This window comes from Cryptomeria japonica, chromosome 5, assembly GCF_030272615.1.
Source record: "Cryptomeria japonica chromosome 5, Sugi_1.0, whole genome shotgun sequence".
NCBI classification, from domain to species: Eukaryota; Viridiplantae; Streptophyta; class Pinopsida; order Cupressales; family Cupressaceae; genus Cryptomeria; species Cryptomeria japonica.
In genome coordinates this window covers 267,381,896-267,406,718 of record NC_081409.1, presented here as the reverse complement: position 1 = coordinate 267,406,718, position 24,823 = coordinate 267,381,896, and the positions used below count along the sequence as shown (strand labels likewise).

General features: G+C 38.2%; 1 protein-coding gene across 5 annotated transcripts in view; it reads left to right on the top strand.

The window, feature by feature from the left end:
• LOC131035216 (uncharacterized) overlaps positions 1–24,823 on the top strand; it is a 324,651-nt gene that overhangs the window by 59,210 nt on the left and 240,618 nt on the right. For all 5 annotated transcript variants that reach the window (XM_057966868.2, XM_057966870.2, XM_057966869.2 and 2 more), the window contains exon 7: positions 21,692–21,764. In XM_057966868.2, the coding sequence (XP_057822851.2) occupies positions 21,692–21,764 (73 nt within the window). The remainder of the gene's footprint in view (positions 1–21,691; positions 21,765–24,823) is intronic.

Genomic DNA, 24,823 nt, shown 5'->3' with positions numbered 1-24,823 from the left:
GAGAGTCACAACTCGTCATTCCATGCCTTTTGACCGTTCATTAACTTAATTACATTTTAATTATATTATATTTTAATTATTTTATGTTTTAATTTATTATTATTATTAAATCCTATTTCAAAAAAGGAATATTACATGACTTCATTTTAAATTTGAATAATTAACTTTATTTATTTTCATGACACTGTTTTAATGTGGCATAACTGAAATACTACTATAACTAAAAATTCCAAAATCTGAATGTTTAAAGTTGAAACAAAATATGGAATTGCTTGTTTTTTAATATGTGTCATGACCTTGATGTTTTGATAAAAGCTCTCTATGCTAACTTTTTTTTTTTTTGTTGAAGCTACAATTCAACCGAGACACTATTTATTGTCGTACTCGTTAGTGGTAGTGGTCTCTTGTCGAGGATTTGGGAAATTATTTGGATATCATCTTGCATTTTAGATTTTATTTAAGGTCATGTGGTGTTCAGTTCTCACTTCTCAAGCTTGATTTGGAATATTTGATTTCGTATCTTCTATGGGTTTAGCTGTTTCATCTTATTAGGAGTTTGTATCTTCTGTGGGTTCCCTTGTGAATCTGCCTGGCTCAAGAGCCTATGACAGTTCTTTTTTACTATAATGACGTGACACATGGATGAAGATAAGGCAGGATTTAAGGTGCTTTTGAATTTAGAAAGAGTTACCATTGACATGCACAGCTTAGTTGATAGGACCTAAAAAAAAAAATGTTTGTTTGTTTGAATTAAAAAAATAATTTTTATTTTTATTTTTATTTTTCTCATAATCAAATTCTGTACTTTGAAATTTTAGATATTAAAGTTTTTTTTAAAAAAATGTTATCAACATTCTCTTTGAAAGTATCACCTAGAAATAATCTTTGACCTTGTAGGTTTTTAAATTGTATATGTCTTACCTTATCCTTAAATCTCCTTGCACATACTTGGCCGCTTCATACTCATTATGCCTATTGACTTGGATCTTAGACAACATTGTTAGAATATAAGATGAGGAAAGAGAAAAGCAAAATAATTTATATTTCATTCGAAATTATAATCTTAAAACTGGGTCTAATTTTTGATATCCTATGAGCTACAGTTCTACATTGTCTTTTTCTTAATAGCTCTCTTTTAACATAATATTTGTATAGGACTTTATTCATAACATAATCTCATAATCAGGTCTGGAATTTGGAACTTTTTTTCACTTTTAGATTGACATATTATATTTCTATAAAATTGTATATATGATATTATAAGTTACTAATAAATTGTAAAAACTTTTATTATAAGTAAATAGTAATACAAGATAGTAATCTAATCTATAATTCTAATATATATATTTTTTATAATATATTTCTTTTTTTTTGATAGGTAATTGGCTGAAGCCTGACAGTGGGGCCACAGTAGAGGGCCCCATCCCCATTACATATCTTTGAATTATTATTATTATTATTATGTTTGATTAGATTGACCCCAAGACCTTCCCCATCCTATGGAAGGCCAAGAGTCATAGCTTAGAATTCTACTTTAGATGTCCCTATTGGGAATTGAACTTGGGTCTCTAGAATGACAACCCAGTGTTTTAACCAATTAAGCTCAACCCCTTGGACATTTTTTATAATATTATTATAGAAATACAAATTGATTTAGAGTATTTTGAAAAGATAGAATTTAATTGTTTCTAACTTTCAAAAATATTTTGATATGAATTTTTAAAATAGTTTCTATTTTCTTTGTCATAATAGTTAAAATTTAAGATTTTGAAATTTATTATTAATAATTATTAAATAATTATCATTTGTTATTAAAATTTAATATATACCATTTATTATTAATAATTATAAATTGATTATCATCTTATTTATTTTGTGTTATTTAGTTCAATTTAAAATTAATAAAATAGAATGCTTAATCTTTTTTTTTTTTCATATTAGATTGTTATATATTTTATTTTTTAGTGATATTTAAAAAAAAAAATAGTTTCTACTAAAAAATTAGTTAATTTAAATTATACATAATAATATTTAAAACAATAATTAAATTATTTGCAATATTTTATTAAAAAGAAAAAGTATTTTTTTTCATATTTAATATGTAGGATTGAAAAAGTTGATAAGAACATTTAAATATAAAAGATTTTATGTAAAATTGTATATAATTTAAATATTTATTTATAATTAATATTTTTCTTAAAATATCAAATGAAAGATATTAAAATGACCAAACCATCATAAAAATTTTGTATGATAGGTAGTGGTGACTGTCAAATTCCAGGCTTGGCCATAATACTTGATGGATTTATGAACTCAAAATATAATTATTGCTCTTCATACGTCATAAACATCCATCTAAAAATATAACTCAAAATATCCATCTCTTCATTATTCCTCTTCCTAATGATGGATTGTTTGCAATGTGAAACCTGGATTCAAAAACATACACAATTTTTTCAAAAACAAATCTCACTCGTACTTGATGACTTTATGAACTTATAATATAACTATATAACATATATTTATCTGGTATTACTCATACGGCAAACTAGGTGGAAGGAAAGGCAATGAATACAGTTTTACATAAATATTATTTTCTCATTGAGGGTCTTGAGCTCTCCATTGAACAAAGAGTTTCTTTTTCTTACTAGTGTTTAGCATTGACTTCTGTGGGAGCTAAGGCAAGGGCAGTGAATTCAAGATAGGCTGGTTGAATTCTAAATTTGAACTCCGCAGTTGGACTTCTCTAGGTCAATGAATTGGATTAACTGCCAAATAAGCATTTGAGTCCAAATAAAGAGTCAGTAGGGGTTATACAACATCTCCACTCTTATAAATATACAACCTTTATATAACAGTTGCTCATTTTAAATGCCTCTATAAAATCTGGTAGAAAAATTCTTCTTTCTTTATATAAAGGTGAATTGTTTCTATGTAGAATTTTATTATGAATAAATAAATGAATGATTTTAATGGCATTCACAAGATTAAACAGTCTACAATCTAGAAAAACTTTTTTAATTTATCTTCATGCTCTTTTTCATTTTGTTGACAAGTAAGCTGGCTGTCTGATTGATCTTTTCTTACTCAAATAACTGATACATATTGTTTTGTATTAAGTATCATAAAATATCGTTACAAAATTCAGAAGTCTTGGCTGGAGAACACACAGCCAGCTAGCATTTAGATCTCATAGTGCCAATAAAACCATGTCAGGAAGGTCAGTGGGCCATATTATGAGGCCATATACACAGGATGCGGCTGAAATACAAAATTATAGAGTTGGATGTCCCATAAACAAAATATAACATAGAGGATTGTCAACTAACTAAATAGGAAGGAGGAGTCGGGATCAATATTGTCTCCCACCTGGGGGAGCCACGCAGTCCATCCTAGCTCACCCTCACACCATACCAGTACATTTCCTTCAGTGAACTAGTCTCTAAAGGGGTGGGAAGGCAGACCTTCCAGTTCCAGCTCAATAAAATCCTCTCTCTTCTGTCTTGCCTCCATCTTCTGCATAAATCTCATGAGTGCCTGCTCAAAGTGTGTCTTGTTGCTTCCCATACGGTCCCAAGTAAAGCCATGAGACAGTTCTCGGATGAAGACAAGAGTTGTTCCATCATTCAGCCATCTGCCAAATTTGTCCTCGTCTAGCCTGTTGGTGTCTGTTTTATCATCTACCAAACATTAGAATAGGATACCCGAAGGTATTCTATCCTCTCCTGAAAAATCACTACTGATTCCAAGGTCTATATGTGCGAACAAGCGACTTTAGTGGAATAGCTTCTTGGGTAGTGTATGCTGAAAATCTCAAGGGGGACTTACGTTTAACAACTGTCTTGAACTGCTGGACTTAGATGGATTTGGCAATTTAGGCTCTTCTCTTTTTTTGATTTTTGGGGATTTAGATGTTCAAAAGAAAGGAGAAAAGGGGTAGGGTTTAGGAAGGCTAATCTAATCCTATGAACTCCGGAGACGGTATCAATTGGGTGCTCTCGAGAAACCAAACTCTGCTTCGCTACAGTAGGGACAACTACACAAAGCCGGTACAATCTTCAGTGGGTTGTGCTTATGATCGAGATATCGGGATGCACATGGGATAAGCTCAGACTAACTTTGCACGGTAGAACAGAAATCATCCATTTACCAAAAGTATGAGCGGAGATACACAATCAATTGATACTTATCAAATCCTTCACTCAAATTAACAACAATGAAAGTAAATCTATATCAACTTTAACTAGGTGTTGAGGAGATTGAAACCATGCAAATCATTCAAACAATAGTGATTACAAAGCAGCGCACATGCAATATATTATTTGGAAATGACCTTAAGCAACAATATATCAAAAACCTCACACTCTCCAAATGAGAGGAGGCAACCTTATATAGTTTTTCGAAAATCAATGAATGGTCGAGATCGAACAGTGATCAAGGGCCAAGATTGATAGCTACAAACCCTAATTAGGGTTTCCCCAAACACTATTAGTTCAAATGAATAAGAGGGTGACACGTGGCGTAGCTGCTAATTTGACTGTCGTGAGTGTCCACTTTCCTCTTTCAGAGATTCGACGTATTTGGACACAATGAGCTTGACCTCCTCCATGGCGACACTTGGCAAACTGCCAATTTGGAAGTCGATGATGTCCACATCATCGGTACAGGTGGCGAGGATGCTCTCCCACTCAACGGCTTGGGCAAGAAAATTTTCATCGATGAAGAGAAAATTTGCAATTTTCGAGAAATCGCCTTTGTCAATCATCCTTGAATCCTTGAAGAAGCTAGACTGGATTCTGGTTCTTAGGTTTTTTGCCTGCAGATGCTTCTCCCTTATGCTTTCGTTCTTCCAGATCTCTGACACCACATGGAATACCTTGCCCAGGATCTCTCTAACAATTTCCTCTGTCTCTGAGCACTTGGTCTCGGATTTCTTTAGAACTTCAATCCGAGTGACCAAGGCATAGTACCATGTGCTGAAGTCGTACCTGTCTCCGGTCTGTATGATACCCGCATCCACTAGGCTTCTCTTCGACAAGCCTCGGATAACCTTCAGGTGTGGGAGTATTTCATTCTGAATTTCATTCATATCCTCCTAATTGATGGCCAGATCTTGGATACGATTGATCAGGGAAAAGGTCGAGTCATGTGCTGATACTAAATTCTCTACCAGTGTGTCAGCACGCGCCGAAGTGTCTGAAATCCACTCCTTTGCTTGAGTGTATGAGCCCTTCATATCATCATAATCTTTCATCGATCCCTGTTGAAGAGGTTGTGGCGGAGTAACCGGGATCTCATGGTCAAGTGGTCTGGTAAGATGGAGAACGTACCTTCTCCACTGCTGGTTCTCCTCTTCGACCTTCTTCCTCTTTTCCTTTTCATGGGCTAGACTTGCCTTCAGAACACTACAAGAGTCGTCAAAATACTGGACCTCTTGGTCCTGGGTGGGCTTACCCAGCTCTATGGTAGTGATCTTGTAATCATCTGCGGCGACATTGTCCCTAGTCTTTCCTTCTTTGGGCACCGCTATCTGGATTGTCCTAAACCCTGCACTGTCTCTCTGATTTAAGGAAAACTTCCTAGCCGGCTTGGGTGGTCTGATCACGACTGGCTCATTCACTCTCTCCAGGAATGCTGCAGTGACCTCTTTGGAACAGGCCTCCTTGGGGACCTTTGTCTTTATTCTTTCCCTTAGCCAATCCGGGACAGTTGATTGCTCGACAGTATTATGGTCAAATTCATCATTTGCCTCTCCTGGGTTTGCTGGTATGCCATCCAAGAAGACTGTAGGTGTTTCCACTTGCTCTCTGTCTGGACTTTGGACAACTTCCTTCATTACTTCTTCAACCGAAGGAGAAGGCATTCTCTCTTCATCATCAACCATGCAGATGTTCATCTCTCGTTCTTTAACTGCATTTTGATTAGGCATGATAGAAGCGACACTTAGAATGGATTGGCCTCCGCTGGACTCCCTTCTTTCTCCTATGATCTTCTTCCCTGTGATTTTCACAGAGCTCCCCACTAACTCCTTCCTCTTCCGAGACCCAACACTTTCTAGATTTCGGGCATCACCGACAGAGGTACAAGGATCGATGGACAGCGTATCATCTACTCCCATTGATTCGTAGGTCAGGGTCACACCTTTGGCTTTTAACTGCTTTGTCTTTTCAGACGTTCACCACTTTGAATATTCAACCACTGACCTCATGAGGTCTGCTAGATCTAATTCTCTCCCTCTGTCCAATCTATCAAAACTAGGGGTTCGTTTTTCATCTTTTCGAAGCCCGGCTAATGAAGCTCTAAGCTTTCTTCCACTTGATCGGCAACTTTAAATACCTCCGTTGCTCTCACCATGCTCAAAGGAATTCTCGACCAGAATCTTTTCCTGATCTCGAAGCCATCGGCTGCATTAGCCCAGTAATCTTCTAAGTCCGGTTTGTGCTCAAACGCCGTTCCGTCGATCTTCTTTATCCTGTGGAATGGATCGAAATTCCTTCTTGCCTTGTATTGATAGAGGGGATAACAGGCTAGTTCCTTCTCAGTGGTCGCAAAAGCTTGGGATGACGGACATGTTTCCAGCCCATTGCCTATTGTAAGTGAGGACGTCCCTGCCTTCTTTTGCTTATCCCTTTGAATCACTATATTTTCCTCTAATTGTCTCACAACCTCGAGCAACACCACTCGGTTGGTAGGGTAAGCTGGAAGCTTGTATGGAGGTCCGGAGAATCCTTGGATTCAGAGGTAAGTGAACTTCGGATATTGGATGTACCAACATCCAAACCGATTGATGAAGTCCATAGACTCTTGAGAGAGTCTCTGGTGCAGCCCGCTTTGCAATGTCCGAGTGATGTGCATAAGGAAAGTATCATTCATTCTTTTGTAATGGACTTTCTCTTCCATGTGGAGCTGAGGATAGCAATCATATACTGGAAACTGGTTCTCCTTGCTCCCTACTTCTCCTCTACAAGTGAGACCTCTGTATCTGTAGGTCCTGGCCAAGGAATACAAGTAAGAACTCATGAAGAAAGTCCTATTCGTCTCTAGGTTCCTTAGCTAGCTGTCTAGGTTCTCGCTAATCATCCTGGCCCAGTCTATCATCTTTACTCCATTGATCATTTCATTAATGAAATAATACATCCAGGGTTCGAATGGACTTCCCAATATTCTGTTGAGCAGGACGATCATGTCTCCGATGTCTTCCTTGAAGTATGCTCACACTAGGCTCTTCCTCTGAAGTTTGGAGGCGCCCTTCCTTGGCTTGTCTAGCCAAGAATGGTTAACTATGGCGTCATATTCTTCCAGGTGGTCCTGATACAGACTGTCTGCTTCGTCCTTTGCCATATACACTGTGTTGTGATACTCTGGGATCCTGAAGGCCTCTCTGATGGCCTCATCACTGTGTTGTGTTGGAAAATTTTCATTTTTATTCTCATACTTAGCCATAAAAATCGAATTTTTACCTCAAAACCCCCAGTCTTGAGGTTGGTTGTGGTTACCACCAAGTGTTAAAACTTTCAAAAATTTTCACTCTTAACCAAAAAAAAAGATTTTCTTTCCAAAAATTTTGAAAAAATATTTGTCAAGTTCCGGAAAATATTCAGAAAAAATCCATAAATCTGTATCATGAATTTGGTTTCACCTTCGAATAGGTAGAAGTAGGGCTAGAAATTCTCTCAAGAATACTCAGAAAATTCAGTAAAGGTTAAATAATCTTCTTGTATTGGTTGCCTTCCAAAAATCTGCGAAACTTTGGTCAAAAGCGATTATCCAACTTTCAGAAATGTCAAAAACTTTTTCCAGATGATCTTTGAACTGAAATAATTTACTAAGCTCTCCTTAGTAACTTCGAAATTGTTGGTGTAGAAATGAAGTCTGAAGTGAAGTATTTGTAAATAAAATTAACTCTTCAAGTAGAAACCTTTAAAATCTTCCAACTCATACTTCTAATTTCATCTTCAGTCTTTTTGGAAAGCGTTGTCATGTTTCCAGGTTTGAAGAAAATATCTTTCAAAGTTTCCAATTTGGTTTATAAGTTCGAAATATCTATTAATCTTCCAATATTCTTCTTTCGAAAACTTTCTATTTCGGATTCAGGTTCGAAAATATCCACTAATCCTCAAATCTTCCTTTAGAAACTTTCCATTTTGGTCTTAGGCTCGAAATCCTTACCAATCTTCCCTTTCGAAAACTTTCTATTTTGGTCTTTGAATTTGAAATTTTGGAGGAGTTTTGAGACATCATGTTGATTTTGTTTGACTTTTCACGTGTAGGTGGACTTTTGGAAGTTTATCCTCATCTTCTTCAAGTTTTGGCGGACTTTGCCTACCTCTCCAAGGTATGGCGGAGTTTAGAGAGCCTTCCCATGTGGTATGGCGGACTTTGGAGGCTCTCCCTACCTTGGGCGGACTTTGGAGACCTCTCCTCATGGCCCTCCTAACCCATGGCGGACTTTAGACTTGGCTCCCACTACTTGAAGACCTTGGGCGGACTTTAGACAAGGCTCCCACATGGCTATGGTGGACTTTGGAGGTGGCTCTATCAAGGCGAATTTTTTGGCTAAGGCATAGGGCGGACTTTAGAGTATACCCCCTATGGTGGACTTCTAGACATCTCCCTCATGTTGCTAGGGTAGGGTGGACTTTGGAGTGTTGGCCACCAAGGTGTTAGGGTAGAGAGGACTTTAGACTTCCCTCCCCTTAGCCTTCCTAACCAATGGCGGACTTTGGAGGTTGCTCCTCACAGCTCTTCTAACCTTGGGCGGACTTTGGAGGATGCTCCTCATGGCTCTCCTAACCTTGGGCGGACTTTGGAGACCACTGCCAAGGCTTCTCCAAGACAATGGTGGACTTTACACTATTGGCCTTCATGAACTCCCACACACATGGCATCATTTATATAAGGCTCAAGGCGGACTTTGATGGGTCCTCAACACATGGCGGACTTCTGGAGGGTCTTCTCCTCATGGCCTCCCGCATCGTGGTGGATTTTGAACCTGCAACAATACTTCAAAACCCTTGTTATCCAGACTCAGCAAAATCTTTAGAGAAATTTCAAAATTTCACAGTTTAATCAAATTTAACTGGATTAACTTAAAATTTGAAATCCATGCCTAGGTGGATCATCTGAGGCATCACACCCCCTAAAATGTAGGGATTTGGCCTTTTAGGTCGGAACTTGGAAATTTTGGATCCCGAACGAGGCAGGTCAATGGCAGCAGTGCAAACCCTAAGTACCCATTCTGAAAAAGCCAAAAAGCAGACTTTCTAAAAATAGCCATATTGGGGATTGGGCCAGAAATGCCAAAAACGAAACTTCCTAAAAATAGGAAAAAAGCAAAAAAACAAACTTTCTAAAAATAGAAAGCTGTTCAAATTTGTCCAAATCGATTGCGATTTTCGTCCTTTGGCGTCCCTAAGCGCTTTGAAGGTGTTTGCACTCTGGAATCACATAATTTGCAAAAACTAATTTTCAACCGTCAGGGCTTGAACTGCTCGAAACTGAGGCAAGGCCTGGTAAAACTGAAGCGAAAGGTCATGGGCGCTAACAAAAACCCTAGAAAGCATGAAAAAGAGAGGGTCCCCATTTGCAATGGGGCGATGTGTGAAAAAGGTCACAACACAGTCGTAGAACCACAATGACCTGCATAGCAACAAGGTAACGAATGAGCCTCCTAAGAGACTCAGTGAGGTATCTACCCTTTCCAATAAACACATCATCATTCCTAGATTTGCAAATGATCCAAATAATTTCCAAGGAGAGAACAGACCAAAAAAGATTAGCACATTTCTTGCCACCTTTAACATAACCAAGTACCACCTCTTCAATAGAAAGACATTTATTATCAACTGAGATGCCAAACAATTTCCATACCTCTTTGGCAAAATGTCATTCAAAGAAAATATGAAGCAAAGACTCAGGGAGACGACAGAGTTTACATAGTAGGGGGTTGCCATCATTATCTTTAAGCGGGAGCTTGTGAAGCAAAAGTTTCTAAGCAAAGAATTTCTTTTTTGGTTCAGTCGGATTAGACCAGAATCTCAAGAGACTAGTGTGCCATTTTTTAGAATCCCAGGTGAGGTTCCAGATGTTGTTGAGATGGGTCAGAATATCTTCGGAATCAACAAGGGTAGAGTAGATCAGTTTGGCCTTTATTAGAGGAAGGGGGGAGCCATCTTTCCAACAGAGGGAGGAGATTGGGGAGAGTGAAGAAGGGGCATGTAAATGTAAAATAGACTGTTATTGTTTCTGTGCAATCAGATTTGCTGTAGCTTCAATATCTGGTATGTTAGAGTCAGATCGAAGAAATGAAAATCGATTATGTCTCTTATCGATTTGCCTCTGTAGGTACGAAGGCAAATGTATATATGTCACCGATATCTTTTTGGTTTTGTTATCCACGTCGAACGCTCAGTTCAATAGGGAGGATGTTGTATATATGCTATTGTCTTCATGGAATCGTGCCCCCACACGGGGGTCGCGATCCTATGTGGAACCACGTGGTTCCACATAGGGTCGTGACCTCTGTGTGGAGCCACAATCCTCTACACCAGCGTTCATTACTTTAACCAAACTTAAACGTTTGTAAAGCGAATTTGTTAGTTAACACTAACTAAATTCCAATGTTAATTAAATCGTAAATAACATAATTAGTATTCTGTGCGCTGATACAAACAGATTTAGTTTTTTGTGTTACGACTAAGACTATAATTTAACACTCCCTCTTAGTCTTAGGAGTATAGGCCTAAAATTTTAATTGAGCTCATCACTAATCTCATGAGAATCACATCACCTAGGTGTGAAGTATCAACGTGTGACACTAAGGATATACTCACTTTGATATCCAAGTTTAAGTATCAGCATGTGATACTAAGGATATACTCACTTTGATATCCCTGTTATAGTATGTGCACTAACATTAATCTGCTTACATAATGTCTACTATAACTTATCATATTATTGATATTCAAATTGTCTGATTTTTAGTTTATATGATCTTCCAAACATTTATAAGATCGTCACCTTACAATGTTAAAATACAAGTGTTCCTTAACTAAAGAATCGTCATCCTTTAGGAATGAACACAGGGAAAGGTTACATACTTCATATACTCAAATATATGACCAAGAAGTTTACATAATTTTAGACATCAATTACATTTTTACCATACCAAGATACCTCCTGAAGTGATCAATTTTCACTCTTGCTAGGGGTTTGGTGAGAATGTCAGCTGTCTGATCTCCTGTATTGACATATTCCAGTCTTATTACCTTCCTCTCTGTCATGTCTCTTACATAGTGATATGGGATCTGAATGTGCTTGGATCTATCATGGAAAACTGGATTCACTGAAAGTTTAATGCAGCTTTGATTGTCACAATGAATGATAGTAGGCTTCAGACTTTCACCAAACAGTCCTACTATCAATTTCCTCAACCATACGGCTTCCTTAGCTGCCATGGATGCAGCTATATATTTAGCTTCTGTGGAGCTCTGAGCTACGGCTGATTGTTTTTTGCAGATCCAAGATACCATAGCTGATCCTAAGCTAAAATAGCATCTTGAAGTGCTCTTCCTGTCTATCACGCTTCCAGCCCAGTCTGAATCAGAGTATCCATGTAGGTTCAATGCAGTGTGTTCATAATGCAGTCCATAGTCCAAGGTACCTTGTAGATATCTCAATATATGCTTTACTGCAACCAAATGTATTTCTTTGGGTTCAACCATGTGTTGGCTAAGTGCATTTACTGCATAACATATATCAGGTCTGGTATTGACTAGGTACATTAATGATCCAATAATCTGTCTGTATAATGTTGGATCTGCAAATTTGGAATCTGCTATAGCTTCTTTTAGTTTATGTAGGTTTGTTTCCATAGGAGATGACATTGGCTTACAATTCATCATTCCAAATCTCTTCAGAATGTCAATGGTCTATTTACCTTGATTTAGATAAATACCATCTGGTTTTTGTCATACTTCTAATCCAAGGAAATAATGGAGTAGACCTAAATCCTTCATCTCAAACTCTGAAGCTAGTTCCTGTTTGCATTTTGCAATGAGATTATCTTTGCCTGTAATTAATAAGTCATCTACATATAATATGAGTATCAACATTTCACCTTTGATTATTTTGAAATACAGATTTGGATCAGCAATGTTCTTAGAGAAACCTATCTCTAATAAGTAACTGCCAATTCTTTCGTACCATGCTCTGGGAGCTTGTTTTAATCCATACAGTGCTTTCTCTAACTTGCATACATGCGTTTTAGCATTATTTACCTCAAATCCCTCAGGTTGCTCTAGATATACTTCTTCTTCAATTGTTCCATTCAAAAATGTAGTTTTTACATCCATTTGATGAACTTTCCATCCTTTAGATGCTGCAATAGCCAGGATTGTTCTGACAGAAGTGTATCGTGCAACAGGTACAAATGTTTCTTCATAGTCAATTCCTTCTTTCTATGAGAAGCTTCGAGCAACAAATCTTGCCTTATGTTTTTCTATACTGCCATCAGCAGCATGCTTAATTTTAAAGAGCCATTTAGAAGATACAACTGATTTTCCTTTAGGTCTAGGCACAATTTTTCCACACATCATTCTTTAAGATAGATTGATATTCCTCTATCATGGCATCCTTCCATACTTGCTGTTTAAGAGCCTCTCTGGCACTTGAAGGTTCATCATTTATGAGGTCTGTCATTAGAGTAACATAGCTAGAAAACTTTGAAGGTCTTTTGCTTTCTCTAATTGTTCCTCTAGGTGCTGCAAAGGATTCTGCTTCCTATATTGTTTTAGTGGCCCATAGTGGTCTCTTCCTAGGATTCTCTGTTGTAGTGTTCTCAAGTTCCAAGGTGTTATCCTCAGGATGCTCCCTCTGAGTTTCAAAAAGAGAATTTTCTTCCAAGTTAATGGAATTAGTTGGGATTTCAGGTGTGATGGAACTCCTTGTTTTGTTAATAGCTATATCTTCCTCAAATATGACATCTCTGCTTAATTCTATTTGTCTTTCAACAGGGATGAATATTCGGTAGGCTTTAGATGTTTCACTATATCCTACAAAAATCCCTTTATATCCTACAAAAATCCCTTTATGTCCAGTAGGTTCTAATTTAGTTCTTTTCTCCTTAGGTACATGAATATAAACAGAACATCCAAATATTTTGAGATGGCTAATATCAGGTTTAATTCCAGTAAAGACTTCTTCAGGAGTTTTGTCACCAATATGAGAGTGAGGACATCCGTTTTGAATGTATACAGCGGTATTAGTGGCTTCTCCCCAAAGTGCAGTTTCTAGGTTTTGATCTAACAACATAGCCCTTGCCGCTTCTACTATTGTTCTATTTTTTCTTTCAACAACCCCGTTTTGTTGAGGATTGTAGGGTACAGTGAACTCCCTCTTAATCCCAGCATCTTTGCAAAACTCTTTAAATGCTTCTGATGTGTATTCCCTACCATTGTCAGTCCTAAGAGTTTTGATTTTCCTACCAGAGTGATTTTCTGTAATAGATTTGAACTCTTTAAATTTCCTAAGAATATCTTTAGACTATTTACTTTTAAGGAAATAAATCCATGTTTTCCTAGAAAAATCGTCTACAAAGATTACATAGTATAATGCGTTTCCTAGTGATGGTTTAGACATAGGCCCACATAAGTCAGAGTGAACTAGTTCTAGTATTTCTTTAGTTTTTCTAGAACTTCAAGGAAAAGAGCTTTTAGTGTTTTTTCCCTAGTGCACATCCTTTACAAACATCTGAATGAATTGGCTTTAGTTTAGGTAGTCCTATGACTAATTTCTCCATAGAGGGTAGAGCACGAAAATGTAAGTGCCCTAGTCTTCTATGCCAAATTTCCGCTTGGTCTATGACTTCATGAAGTAAGGTTTGATTTGGCTCATTACACAATTCATATAGGTGTCCTTGTCTGTAACCAATCACTTGTGCTCTTTTGAAGGTGAATGTTTTTGGCCATGCCATTACCTTTCCTTCTATGAATGAGACTCTATATCCGTCATCTTCAAGTGCAGAGATAGAGACTAAGTTCCTTTTGATGCCTGGTACAAATAGTACTCCGGTGAGTTGGATTGAGATTCCAGACTTCAGTCTGATTATACATGTCCCGACACCTTTTACAGGATGTGCAGAGTCATCCCCTATTGTTACCTCTTCATTTGATCCCTCTTCCATTGAGTTTAGTAATTCTTTGAATCTGGTGACATGTCTTGACGATCCACTGTCTATCACCCAAGTGTTAGACTTGTTTGAAGCTTGACTTGATAGTGCTGAATATAATACAAATTTCTTAGATTCAAGTTCTGTGTTCCTCTCTACTTTGGCGAATGATGCCTACTGTTTTACTTTGTCAGGACAATTAAATGACATGTGTCCGTACTGATCACATCTATGACATTGGATTTTTGACATGTCTTTCTTATGCAAGCTTTTCCCATGATGGGATTTTCTTTTCTTGAAGTTTCTCTTCTTGCCTTTCTTACGGGAGTCGATATTCAGAATGTGGGAGTCCTCATCTTTAGTTTTGTGATTTCCCCCTTTCATTTGCCTTGACTCTTCAAGGAGGCAGTCATCCCTTAGTCGATCAAATTCTGTAAATTTATCCCTTGCATTTATGCCTTGTTTGAATGATTCCCAGGATTCAGGTAATCCATCTAGAGTAATCATTGATAGTTCTTGCTTCTCGACATGATAATCAAGTTTTTGCAGTTGATCTCTGAGTGAACCTATCCTCATGAAGTATGAGTTTATTGTTTCACCTTTATTTATACTTATGTGGTTCAACTGTCTTTTTAGAGCTAGGGTTTTGCTCGGATTGTTTATCTCATACGTCCTTTCAAGGGTTTTGAACATTTCATAAGCGTTGTCATATTTTAATAGAAGTGGTATTATGTGATCCCTTACTGCGTCTATCACAATTTTTACAGCTTTATCATTTCCTTCATTCCACACAGTTTTCTCAGGTTCGTTTGTAGGTTCGGGCTTGTCTTCTTTTATGAATTTGATTACTTTGTTCTATTTTAATACTATCATAATTCTGACTTTCCAAGCCACAAAATTTGCTGCTCCTTCGAGTCTGTCCTCGAATCTGATTGTGTTCGCCATTTTAGAAATCTTTGATTTGCAATGTAAACTTCGCTTTTAGTCTATTCGGATCTTAAGTAGTTAGGCTCTGATACCATGTAAATGTAAAATAGACTGTTATTGTTTCTGTGCAATCAGATTTGCTGTAGCTTCAATATCTGGTATGTTAGAGTCAGATCGAAGAAATGAAAATCGATTATGTCTCTTATCGATTTGCCTTTGTAGGTACGAAGGCAAATGTATATATATGTCATCGATATCTTTCTGGTTTTGTTATCCACGTTGAACGCTCAGTTCAATAGGGAGGATGGCGTATATATGCTATTGTCTTCATGGAATCGTGCCCCCATAGGGGGTCGCGATCCTATGTGGAACCACGTGGTTCCACATAGGGTCGTGACCCCTGTGTGGAGCCACGATCCTCTACATCGACATTCATTACTTTAACCAAACCTAAACGTTTGCAAAGTGAATTTGTTAGTTAACACTAACTAAATTCCAATGTTAATTAAATCGTAAATAATAGAATTAGTATTCTGTGCGCTGATACAAACAGATTTAGTTTTCTGTGTTACGACTAACACTATAATTTAACAGGGCAGGTGAGGCGAGGATGGGATCAAGTGCAGACTTGAGGACATTGTAGGTTCTGGCTTGGGAGATGGGGAGGCTGAATTTGGAGCTAAGGGCATCCCAAGAGATCAGGGTACCATCTTTCAGGATGTGTTCAAAAGCAACGAGTCTTAAGTTGTGCCACTTCAAGGCAGAACACCCTTGAAGACAGGCCAATTGCTTTCCATTATGAAGAGTATTCCACCATATAGATCTGCCCAAGTTGAGAGATCCCTTATTATCAACAATGTTCCCGTTGCAGATGAATTGTTTGACATGGTTCCAAGCCCTCCATATAGACTTGAAGACTTCTGATCCCGTAGGAGAGATCTCAAAATTACCAGCAATCAGGTCCCCCATGGGCAAGTTCTTCCAATTTTTTGCCTTTTTAGGGGTGGAGCATTGTATATTGTGTTTGATCAGAATTTTAGGTTCATAGCCATCAAGGGCTTTACAAATCCATTTGGCAGCCAGGGCAATTCCCTGGGTTTTAAGGTCTTTGAGGCCCATACCCCCCTGTATCTTAGATCTAACACACCAATCCCATTTAACAACATACTGTTTCCTGTTCCCCTTCCCATCTGACCAAAGAAATTTCCTGATTTGTTTTTGCAGATAGTTGAACTGGTAATTACTGAATAGCCAAGCTGAGGAGCAATAGATGTTATATGACGACAAGATCTTTTGACAGACCTGAAACCAACCTGCCAAGGAGAGGAAGTTCCTGTTCCATTTGGTAAGTTTTTTATCCACCTTATTCCTGAACCACTCCCACATTTCTTTTAGATTCAGGGAGACAGAGAAGGGAATACTCAGATATCTAGTGATAGTGTTCGGTCCTCCCCATTTCAAGTCAAATTTGGACATCCAGTTAGGAGGGGAATCGGTCCATCCTAGCAAGGTAGATTTATGGAGAGCAATTTTGCTGCTTGAGGCCTTACATAAGATTTCAATATTATGTAGCAGAGAGGATAAATTTTCCTCATCCAAGGTTAACAGAATAGTTGTATCATCTGCGAACTGGATTGATGATTTTTTCTTTATTAGGGAGAGAAATGCCTTTGACCCTGGGGGTTATACTGAAGTCCTTAAGAATATAGTGCATAGCATTAGCAGCCAGTACAAATGGGGCCGGGGCAAGTGGGCAACCCTGTCTTATTGACCTGGAAAGATCAATATTACCAGATCTGTTTCCATTTACATCAACAACAACATTGGCATCAAAGAGTAATGTTTGCACTACCTTACAGAATGTCTCCGGAAACCCCAAACTTACTAACATCTGAATTATGAAGCTCCACTCTATTCTATCATATGCCTTTTCAAAATCAATCAACAACATGGCCCCATTCTGTCCTGAATCCTTAGCACACTCAAGGGATTCCCAACAGGTTACCAAGTTCTCTAGGATATATCTGCCTTTAACAAAACCTATTTGGGTGGGGCTGATTATTTTTGGTAGAATTTTAATCAACCTGTTAGCTACCACTTTGGCCAATATCTTATAGGATACATTTAGTAGCGTGATAGGCCTCCAGTTCTTAAGCAATGTCTTGTCCCCCTCCTTAGGGATGAGCTTGATGACCCCTTGATTGATTTCTTTGCCTAGGGTTCCTTTGCTAATAGCTTCCAGATAAAGGTAATGTTGGTCACCTACAATCCACCTAATGTTTTTCATATAGAATTCCACTGGAAAGCCGTATGGTCCAAGGGACCTGTCATTGCCCATTGAGGAGATGGCCTTTACAATTTCCTCTTTTGAGATGGATTTCCCTACAAACTCGTAATCCTCAGCATTAAGCTTGATTGGGGGTCAAATCCTTAATGAGCTCCCTGGCAGCCCTATAGTCATCATTTAACTCTTCTGCAGTGAATAGCTTTTGGTAGAAGTGGGTGAAGCACTTTAGGATCTCCTTTGAGCCCGTAATATGGGTATTGTTATCCCAGATAGCATTGATGTTCTCTTTTGCCTCTTTGACTTTAAGCAATTGGAAGAAGAATTTTGAACCCTTGTCTCCCGAGTCTAATCAATTTAATTTGGTCCTGGTTTTCAACCCTCTAATTTTCTCATTTTGGATCTTCCTAAGGTGGTCTTTGATTGACACCAGAGTGTTAGTGAGGTTTTCATCATTAGGGGAGTTCTGAAGATTCATCTCTGCAATACAAAGGTCTTCCTGTAGTAACCTTTCTACCCGCCTGGCATCCTTGGCTTTCTTTTTCCCCATTGTTTGGCAGAGGGTGGTCCAGCTTTTAATGTTCAGGTTCCATTTATCAATCTTAGAGAGTCGGTTGTGATCTTTCATATTAAAAGTCTGGTGAAGGCCAGGGCAGAGCAAAGATCCTCATCCTCCAAGAGTCTAGTGTTTAAGGTGAAGGAGGGAGGTTTTGAAGAGGGGACGTGGTCAGATGGAGAGAGGCAATTCCCATTATTATGGGGTGGTGATCTGACAGTGTGTATGGGGAGATAGAGTAATGATCTCCATTGGCTCTTTTGCCAATATCAAAGTGGCATTTATTGAAGTAAAGTCTGTCCAGCCTGCAATAGATCCTTTTATTCATCTGTTGGTAGTTACACCAGGTGAACCATATAGTGTTCAATTGGTCTTTTCCAGCAATAGGGTCAACAAGATGTAGTTTATTGATCATTCTGTCCCATTGCAACCTTTCCATTCCCTTCCATTCAAATTTGTTGCCACCTTTTTTGTCATTGGCTGATTCAATCATATTGAAATCCCCCCCTATAATCCAAGGGATGTCTTCCAGCCCTGTTAGCCAGTTCCACAGACCCCCCCGCTCTCTATAGTCATTAGGGGCATATATAGAGCAAATTCCAAACTTTTGGTCTTCCAATTGAATAGAAACCCAGATAGCTCTGGCACAGGGGGATTGCCCCCAGTTGATCACTTTGCTAGCCCATCTAGGACTAAGTAGTATGCTTGTGCCTCCTTTACCCTTGGTATGGTTAGTATGAAAGGAAGTAGCCTCCCTCCAGATACATTTAAGGCCGATTTGCAGTGTGAAACCCACAACTTTTAGCTCTTGAAGGAGGAGGCAATCCATGTCCTTATGTCCATTAAGGAATCTTTTGATGATATATTTCCTATCAGGGGCCTCAAGGCCCTTGATGTTCCAAGAGATTGTTTTAAGCATGACTCACTTAGTTGGGTAGTGTCCGTTTGGGATTTAAATCCCTCAAAGCATTTAGGCCATTCCTCTTTATTTGTGATATTGCTAGCATCAAATGCAATAGAAGAGCAGGTTCTACCTCTCTTCTTCCTTGCCTTGGATATTTGTTCAGGGCCAAGGGATTCCTTCCTAGAGGCACTATCTTTACTATTCTTGGGGGATCTCTTCCTTCTAGCTTTCCTGTTTTTAACCATAGTAAACCCTTCCTGTGTATCTGTTGAGCCTTGTTCAAAGTTAGTGTTTCCAGGAGTGAAGGGGTCCATGATGATCCCCATTTCTTGTGTGGCAGTTTGCTCTGCCTTCAGGGCATCAATAGGGGTGCTAGAAGTACAATAGGTATTACTAGCAGGGTCTCTCCTAGTGGCCTCTGAATCAATGGATGCATCTAAAGGGACTACTAAGATCTCATCCATAGTAGGTCCACCAACTTCCACTTCCAGGGTAGAAATCTTATCAGTTTTGAGTTCAGTAGGACCCCTACATGTAGACAATTCAGGGTCCTGGTCCGAGGCCCTGCTAATGGTATCTGTTATAATTGGAGCACCCCTATCCATGTCCTCTAGGTCAGGTAACTGCCAACGGGAGGCTTCAATTTCCAATTTCTACTTATGAAGCTCTTGCTCAAGAACTTTCCTAGCTTCAACAGCTCTTCTCAATTTTTCCAACACCAGTTGTTGTGCATTCTAGGATCTCGGACCCGAATGGAGTTCAGGGATGCCAACAAATTCAGAGGGGTTAGAAGGCGGGGGATGGGCGGCGAAGAGGGCTTCCTTAATAGCATTACTGTAGTTCAAGATGGAGCTAGCCATCGAGGGGGCTGAGGAGGATTGGGGGGGGGACGGGTGGGTGAGGGGTAGGTGGCGGCTGGGGAAAAAAATCAGACTGGGGGGGAGCGGAGGAAGGATCATGAGTAGGGACAGACGGAGGAGGTTCAGAGGGAGCAGCCCGAGGCTCGGAGGGGGGAGGACCGGAAGAAGGGGTCTTGACTTTATTGGATTTTTTATTCAATAAAGGGCATTTGCTTCTAAAGTGACCACTTACTTTACAGTAATGACAGGCATCTATGCCACCCATGTATTCAATTGGACAGCAAAAGGTTTTATTGTCAAGGCTGATAGCAATTTCGACGGGGTAAACAATACCCGGTTTGAGGGCTATGAGTAACCTAGTGTCAAGATGAGGGAGAAACGAGGAGGAGGAGTCAATTTTTACAATTTTTCCCAAGGGTTCAGTAATTCTATCTATACAAGACTAGAGAAATGGGGGATATTTTTAATGGTTATCCATTTTGGACAAGATAGGGCGAGAATTTCATTATTACAAGCCTCAGGGTCCCAATGTACAGCCCTGAAAGACGAGTTCCCCACCGACCAGAACTGTTTGTTTACAATCTTGCTTTGGCTTTCTTTATTATCAAAAAAAATTAAGAATAGGCCCTTTTGAATCATTCTACAAAATGAAAAATGAAACCCTAGTTTATTGACCCACACATCTTGCAGCCATTTGTTCATGTATTGACGAGATGGTACATTATTTACATCAAAAGCGGCACAAATAATAGCCGAATCCCTAAGCCTCGAAATCTCAGAAGAAATGGCAGAAAGCATTGAACCATTAGGTTTAATGATGATGCGCTTGGAGGGGGAGACCTCACCTTGTTTTCTTGTGAGATGGGCTTCATCTTCATGCTGCTTCACAGTCTCAAATTTTGCATCATCCGGGAATAGAAACCGCTTGCCCTCCACCGCCTGGCTGAAGGTCTTTCGTCTTGCTTGCTCGTTCTCGGAGGCATGAGGAGTGAACGGTTTATCTTTGCCTTGGGCATCTATATTGGCCTCCATCAATGGCTGTACGCCCGCAGTTAATGCTCGAGGGCTGCCCAGCGAAGCCAAGGAGCCCTCGCATGCGGTGGTGGTTTGCAACCAGTGGCACCTTCGAAACTTGTGCCCTCTCATTCTTCAAAATTTGACTATAATAAATGAGTTATTTCAACTGATTTTTTTTGACTGATACATATTGTCAACTTTCCAACCCTCTTTATATTGAATACAAATATTTTCATATGCTGTGTATTTCATGATGTAGTGCCAATATGCAAGAATCTTTTCTCCCAAATTCCCTTTAATATCTTCTACTTACCAGTCTCACAAGAAAAATAAAACAGGATTTTGTCAAACAAAATTAACAATACTTGGTGAAATTAATCATACTTTCCCACATTTACCTTATTCAAGATAATAGAGTCCTCTCAAGAAAAACGGCTTTAGAAAGAACAAGGGATATGAGTGGAAATTACCTAATCGCAGTTAATGGCGAATTTGGATTAAGCAAAATGTATTGCATATGGTGATTTTAGGCCACATGAACAGTGAATTTTCTATTTTAAATCAGCTGAGATACATGAATACGAAGCGTAGAAGGCTGTTTTGCCTAAGCATGCAGTAATAGTATGTTGAGAATAATTAATTCAAGAGCTGAGGAGTTAGTAATGAATTTGTGTGTTTCTAAATATAGACAATATGTAGAAGAACATGTCGTTTGTCCGATGTATGTGTCATAGGTAGTATACATGCGTATGCGATAGCTTTGTTAAAAATACTGTACTATATTAAACGAATTTCTTAATTAATAGCTAACTGCATCTATTTAGTTCAAATAGTAGAACTTTTATAATTTACTTTTGTGCTTTCCTTCTCTCTTAATCGATGATTAATGTAGCAATATAGATATTTTCATCTTAGAGCGAAGTTTAATTTTTTTTCGAGTTTCTCTCATTGATAAATAATTGTATTCTTTATATAGGGGTTGTTGCTGAAGTGATTCAGGATCGTTCCGTTGTTTGTATTTTGCCTCAACCATCTTATGAATTTACTAGGTAAGGGCACAACTATTAAATTTATTTACCTACATACATTTTACAATCCTTATATCATTGTATGCTTAAAAACCGTCTTGAAATGCTGATATTATTTGTTGTTATCAACAGTCCCATTAGATGATGGTGGGCAAATTAAACATTTAGCCATAATGAATTCAATGAGAAATGCAACATAAGTTGTAGTATTCACCCTCAATTTTTTTCCAAGTTAATGAAACCACAATATGAGACCAAGCATTGAGCATGCAAAGTCACTTTTCACTGTCATAAATTTCTGCTATTAAGTTTTCATTGGTGGGTGAAACTGCTGTTCATAAATCATAGGAAATTGTCAATGCAAGATAGCCTTTTCAATTCAGTAAAGATTGAACATTGAAATTCATAAACATTAGTTAATTTGAAAGGAGAAATAATTAACATATCGTCCCAATCAATTGTGATTAACAGTCCCATGGCTGGCTGCAAATTGTCTTCCGTGATGATGGCTCAAAACTTTATATAAATCAACTCCATACGGGATCAGCTCCTTCCCAATCAACAACATTCTAGCATCACACTTCAACCCCTCATTAAAGCACTCGATATCCTCAGAGAAAGACCAAGTTACAGGACTGAAAATATTCCCCCAGGCTGCTTTTTGGACACTGAGGAATACTTACTTCCAACCTCAAAACCTCGTCCTATACAATCAGAAAGTCACCAAACTGGAAATGTATCACCAGCTGTGTGTTCCACCTCTAGAATAGCAAGAAATTGATTCCAGAACAGGTCTGATTTAGACTGAAACAGAGCTTATGCAGCAGAGCTACCCCTGTTAATCAACACCACACTGTTCCTAGATACCTTCTGGAGGTCACACAACATTCAACTATCGTCCAGCATCACTGTGCACAAGCAAAATGATAAGGAATGGCTGATTTCAGGTCCGTAATGGCTTCCTGTTACACACAGCATGTAGCAGCATTGGAAATAATGGCCCAGCTAATCAGCAAACCCTCCAAAACACCTTCAAACCTAGTGACACCAGCAAACAAAGATCTGATAATGCTTGCCCAACCTTAGGCGTCTACTGTGGACCCCTGATTTTTTTTTCTTGAAATGTTTGCCAAATAGAAAGAATTTTCTTGGTCAAACTGATTTTGTGTAATATTCCCTTTTGTAAATGCCCTAGTTTTTTGTCCTAAAATCACAATTCCATTCCAAGTAAAGCAAGAAATGAAATAGAGCGAGAGATATCATTTACCAATTTAAATTGTTGAACAAGATAGATCCTGGTTGAGACCTTGCAATTGTGTTAGGTAATCATTGAAAGCATAATCCATAAAATAGATCTTTCCTACTAAGGTTAGAAGCATTATCTTAATCATATTATATATCTAATTCATTAATGGAGTTCAACTAAAAAGGGTTAGGATCATAAGACATGATAGGGTGCCTAGAGCGATCCTCCACCCTAGGTCCAAGAGTGGATATACCATCCCTCTTGGCCTCATGTAGCCTCCCACCATCTCATATGAGGTGGTGTACCTAGTGATGTGTCCTACAGCCTTTCCCCCTCATCATACCACCCTCATTCACCTTCCTATGATAGGGACTCCCTAACCCAATAATCAACCATGGTGGAGCTTGTGGGGAAACTAAAATAGGGTGGCCGGAGCATCCTTCCCTTCTAAGACCAAGGGCAGGGCACCTCTTGCATTCCCTTGGCCTCGTGGGACTATCAGTCTTCCACCATGAGGTGGTGTGCTTAGAAGAGGACCTCATAACCGTTTCCCCTCCTTGTATTCCCTCACTATTCTTATCATGGTTGTTTGCAACATTTAAACAAATATATATGTATATATATATATATATATGTATATGTATATATATATATATATATGTATATATATATATATATATATATATATATATATATATATATATGTATATATATATATATATATATATATATATATATATATATATATATATACACACACATACACACATAAGAGATTATATAATAATGTAATATCATTAGGTTGCATACATATCATGCGTACCACCGTTGAACAAGAATGATATTGCCTGCAATAGATAGTAACCTCTGATTTGATCCATCTATGTGCCTGATCACTGATCTGATACTAATTGGATTGATTGTCTTGATTGATCATCTGATGCAACCTTTAGGATCTGTTATAAATCTGTTTTTAAAGGTCTGTCCCAAATCAGCTTGAAGGGCTGCTCTACTTCTGCCTTATATCTGCTCTTAGTTCTACTCAATTTATCCTTATAGATCTGATTATCAGTTTTCTATACTCTTGCCCTTAGATCTGCTAGAAGTTTGCCTTTGATTAACCTCCCTCTTCTCACACAAGTCTGCTGGTAATATTAGGTTAAGTTCTGCTCTTAACTTCTTTTATTTCTAACATTTTCTTTTTTTCATTTCTCTCCAAATTCCTATCCCTTTCTTGCTCCCATCTCATCTTTTATTTATATTATATCATTACCTCTATGAAGAGAGGCGACAGTTTGAAAGGATATACCCCTTCAAAATAAGATGACTGTTCATTCTTTTGTACCCTTTAATAACAAACTTTGGCACTCCATAATGGGTCGGCCCATAGAATAAATTAAATATAATTTGATTTAATTAAAGAGGGCACCAAACTTGAGAAGGTCGGCTCTGTTGTGTCTATTCCTAGGTTGGCCTTCTGATTATTTGTAACTACCCAGGTTTTATAATTATTTAAGGGTGTAATTTAGTTTTGTGAACACTATGATATGTATTTTGCCCTAGTCTCAGAAGGGGTATGACCTTAGTTGAAAAATCGGACTCGACAAAAACTTAGCAAGGCCTGAAAATGTGACTTGGCAAAAACTTGGTAAAAAATTTGGCAACTTAAAAAATTGATTTAAATTTCATTAGAAATGCAATTTTTTGTAAAATTTAATGAGGACATGCATCCAATGAGTCAAATAAATGAGTACACAAAAGAAACAAGCTGAGTTTAGTTATATTTGATTGATTTAAATGCAAGTTGGGTACAAAATTTCATCCTCATGTGGAA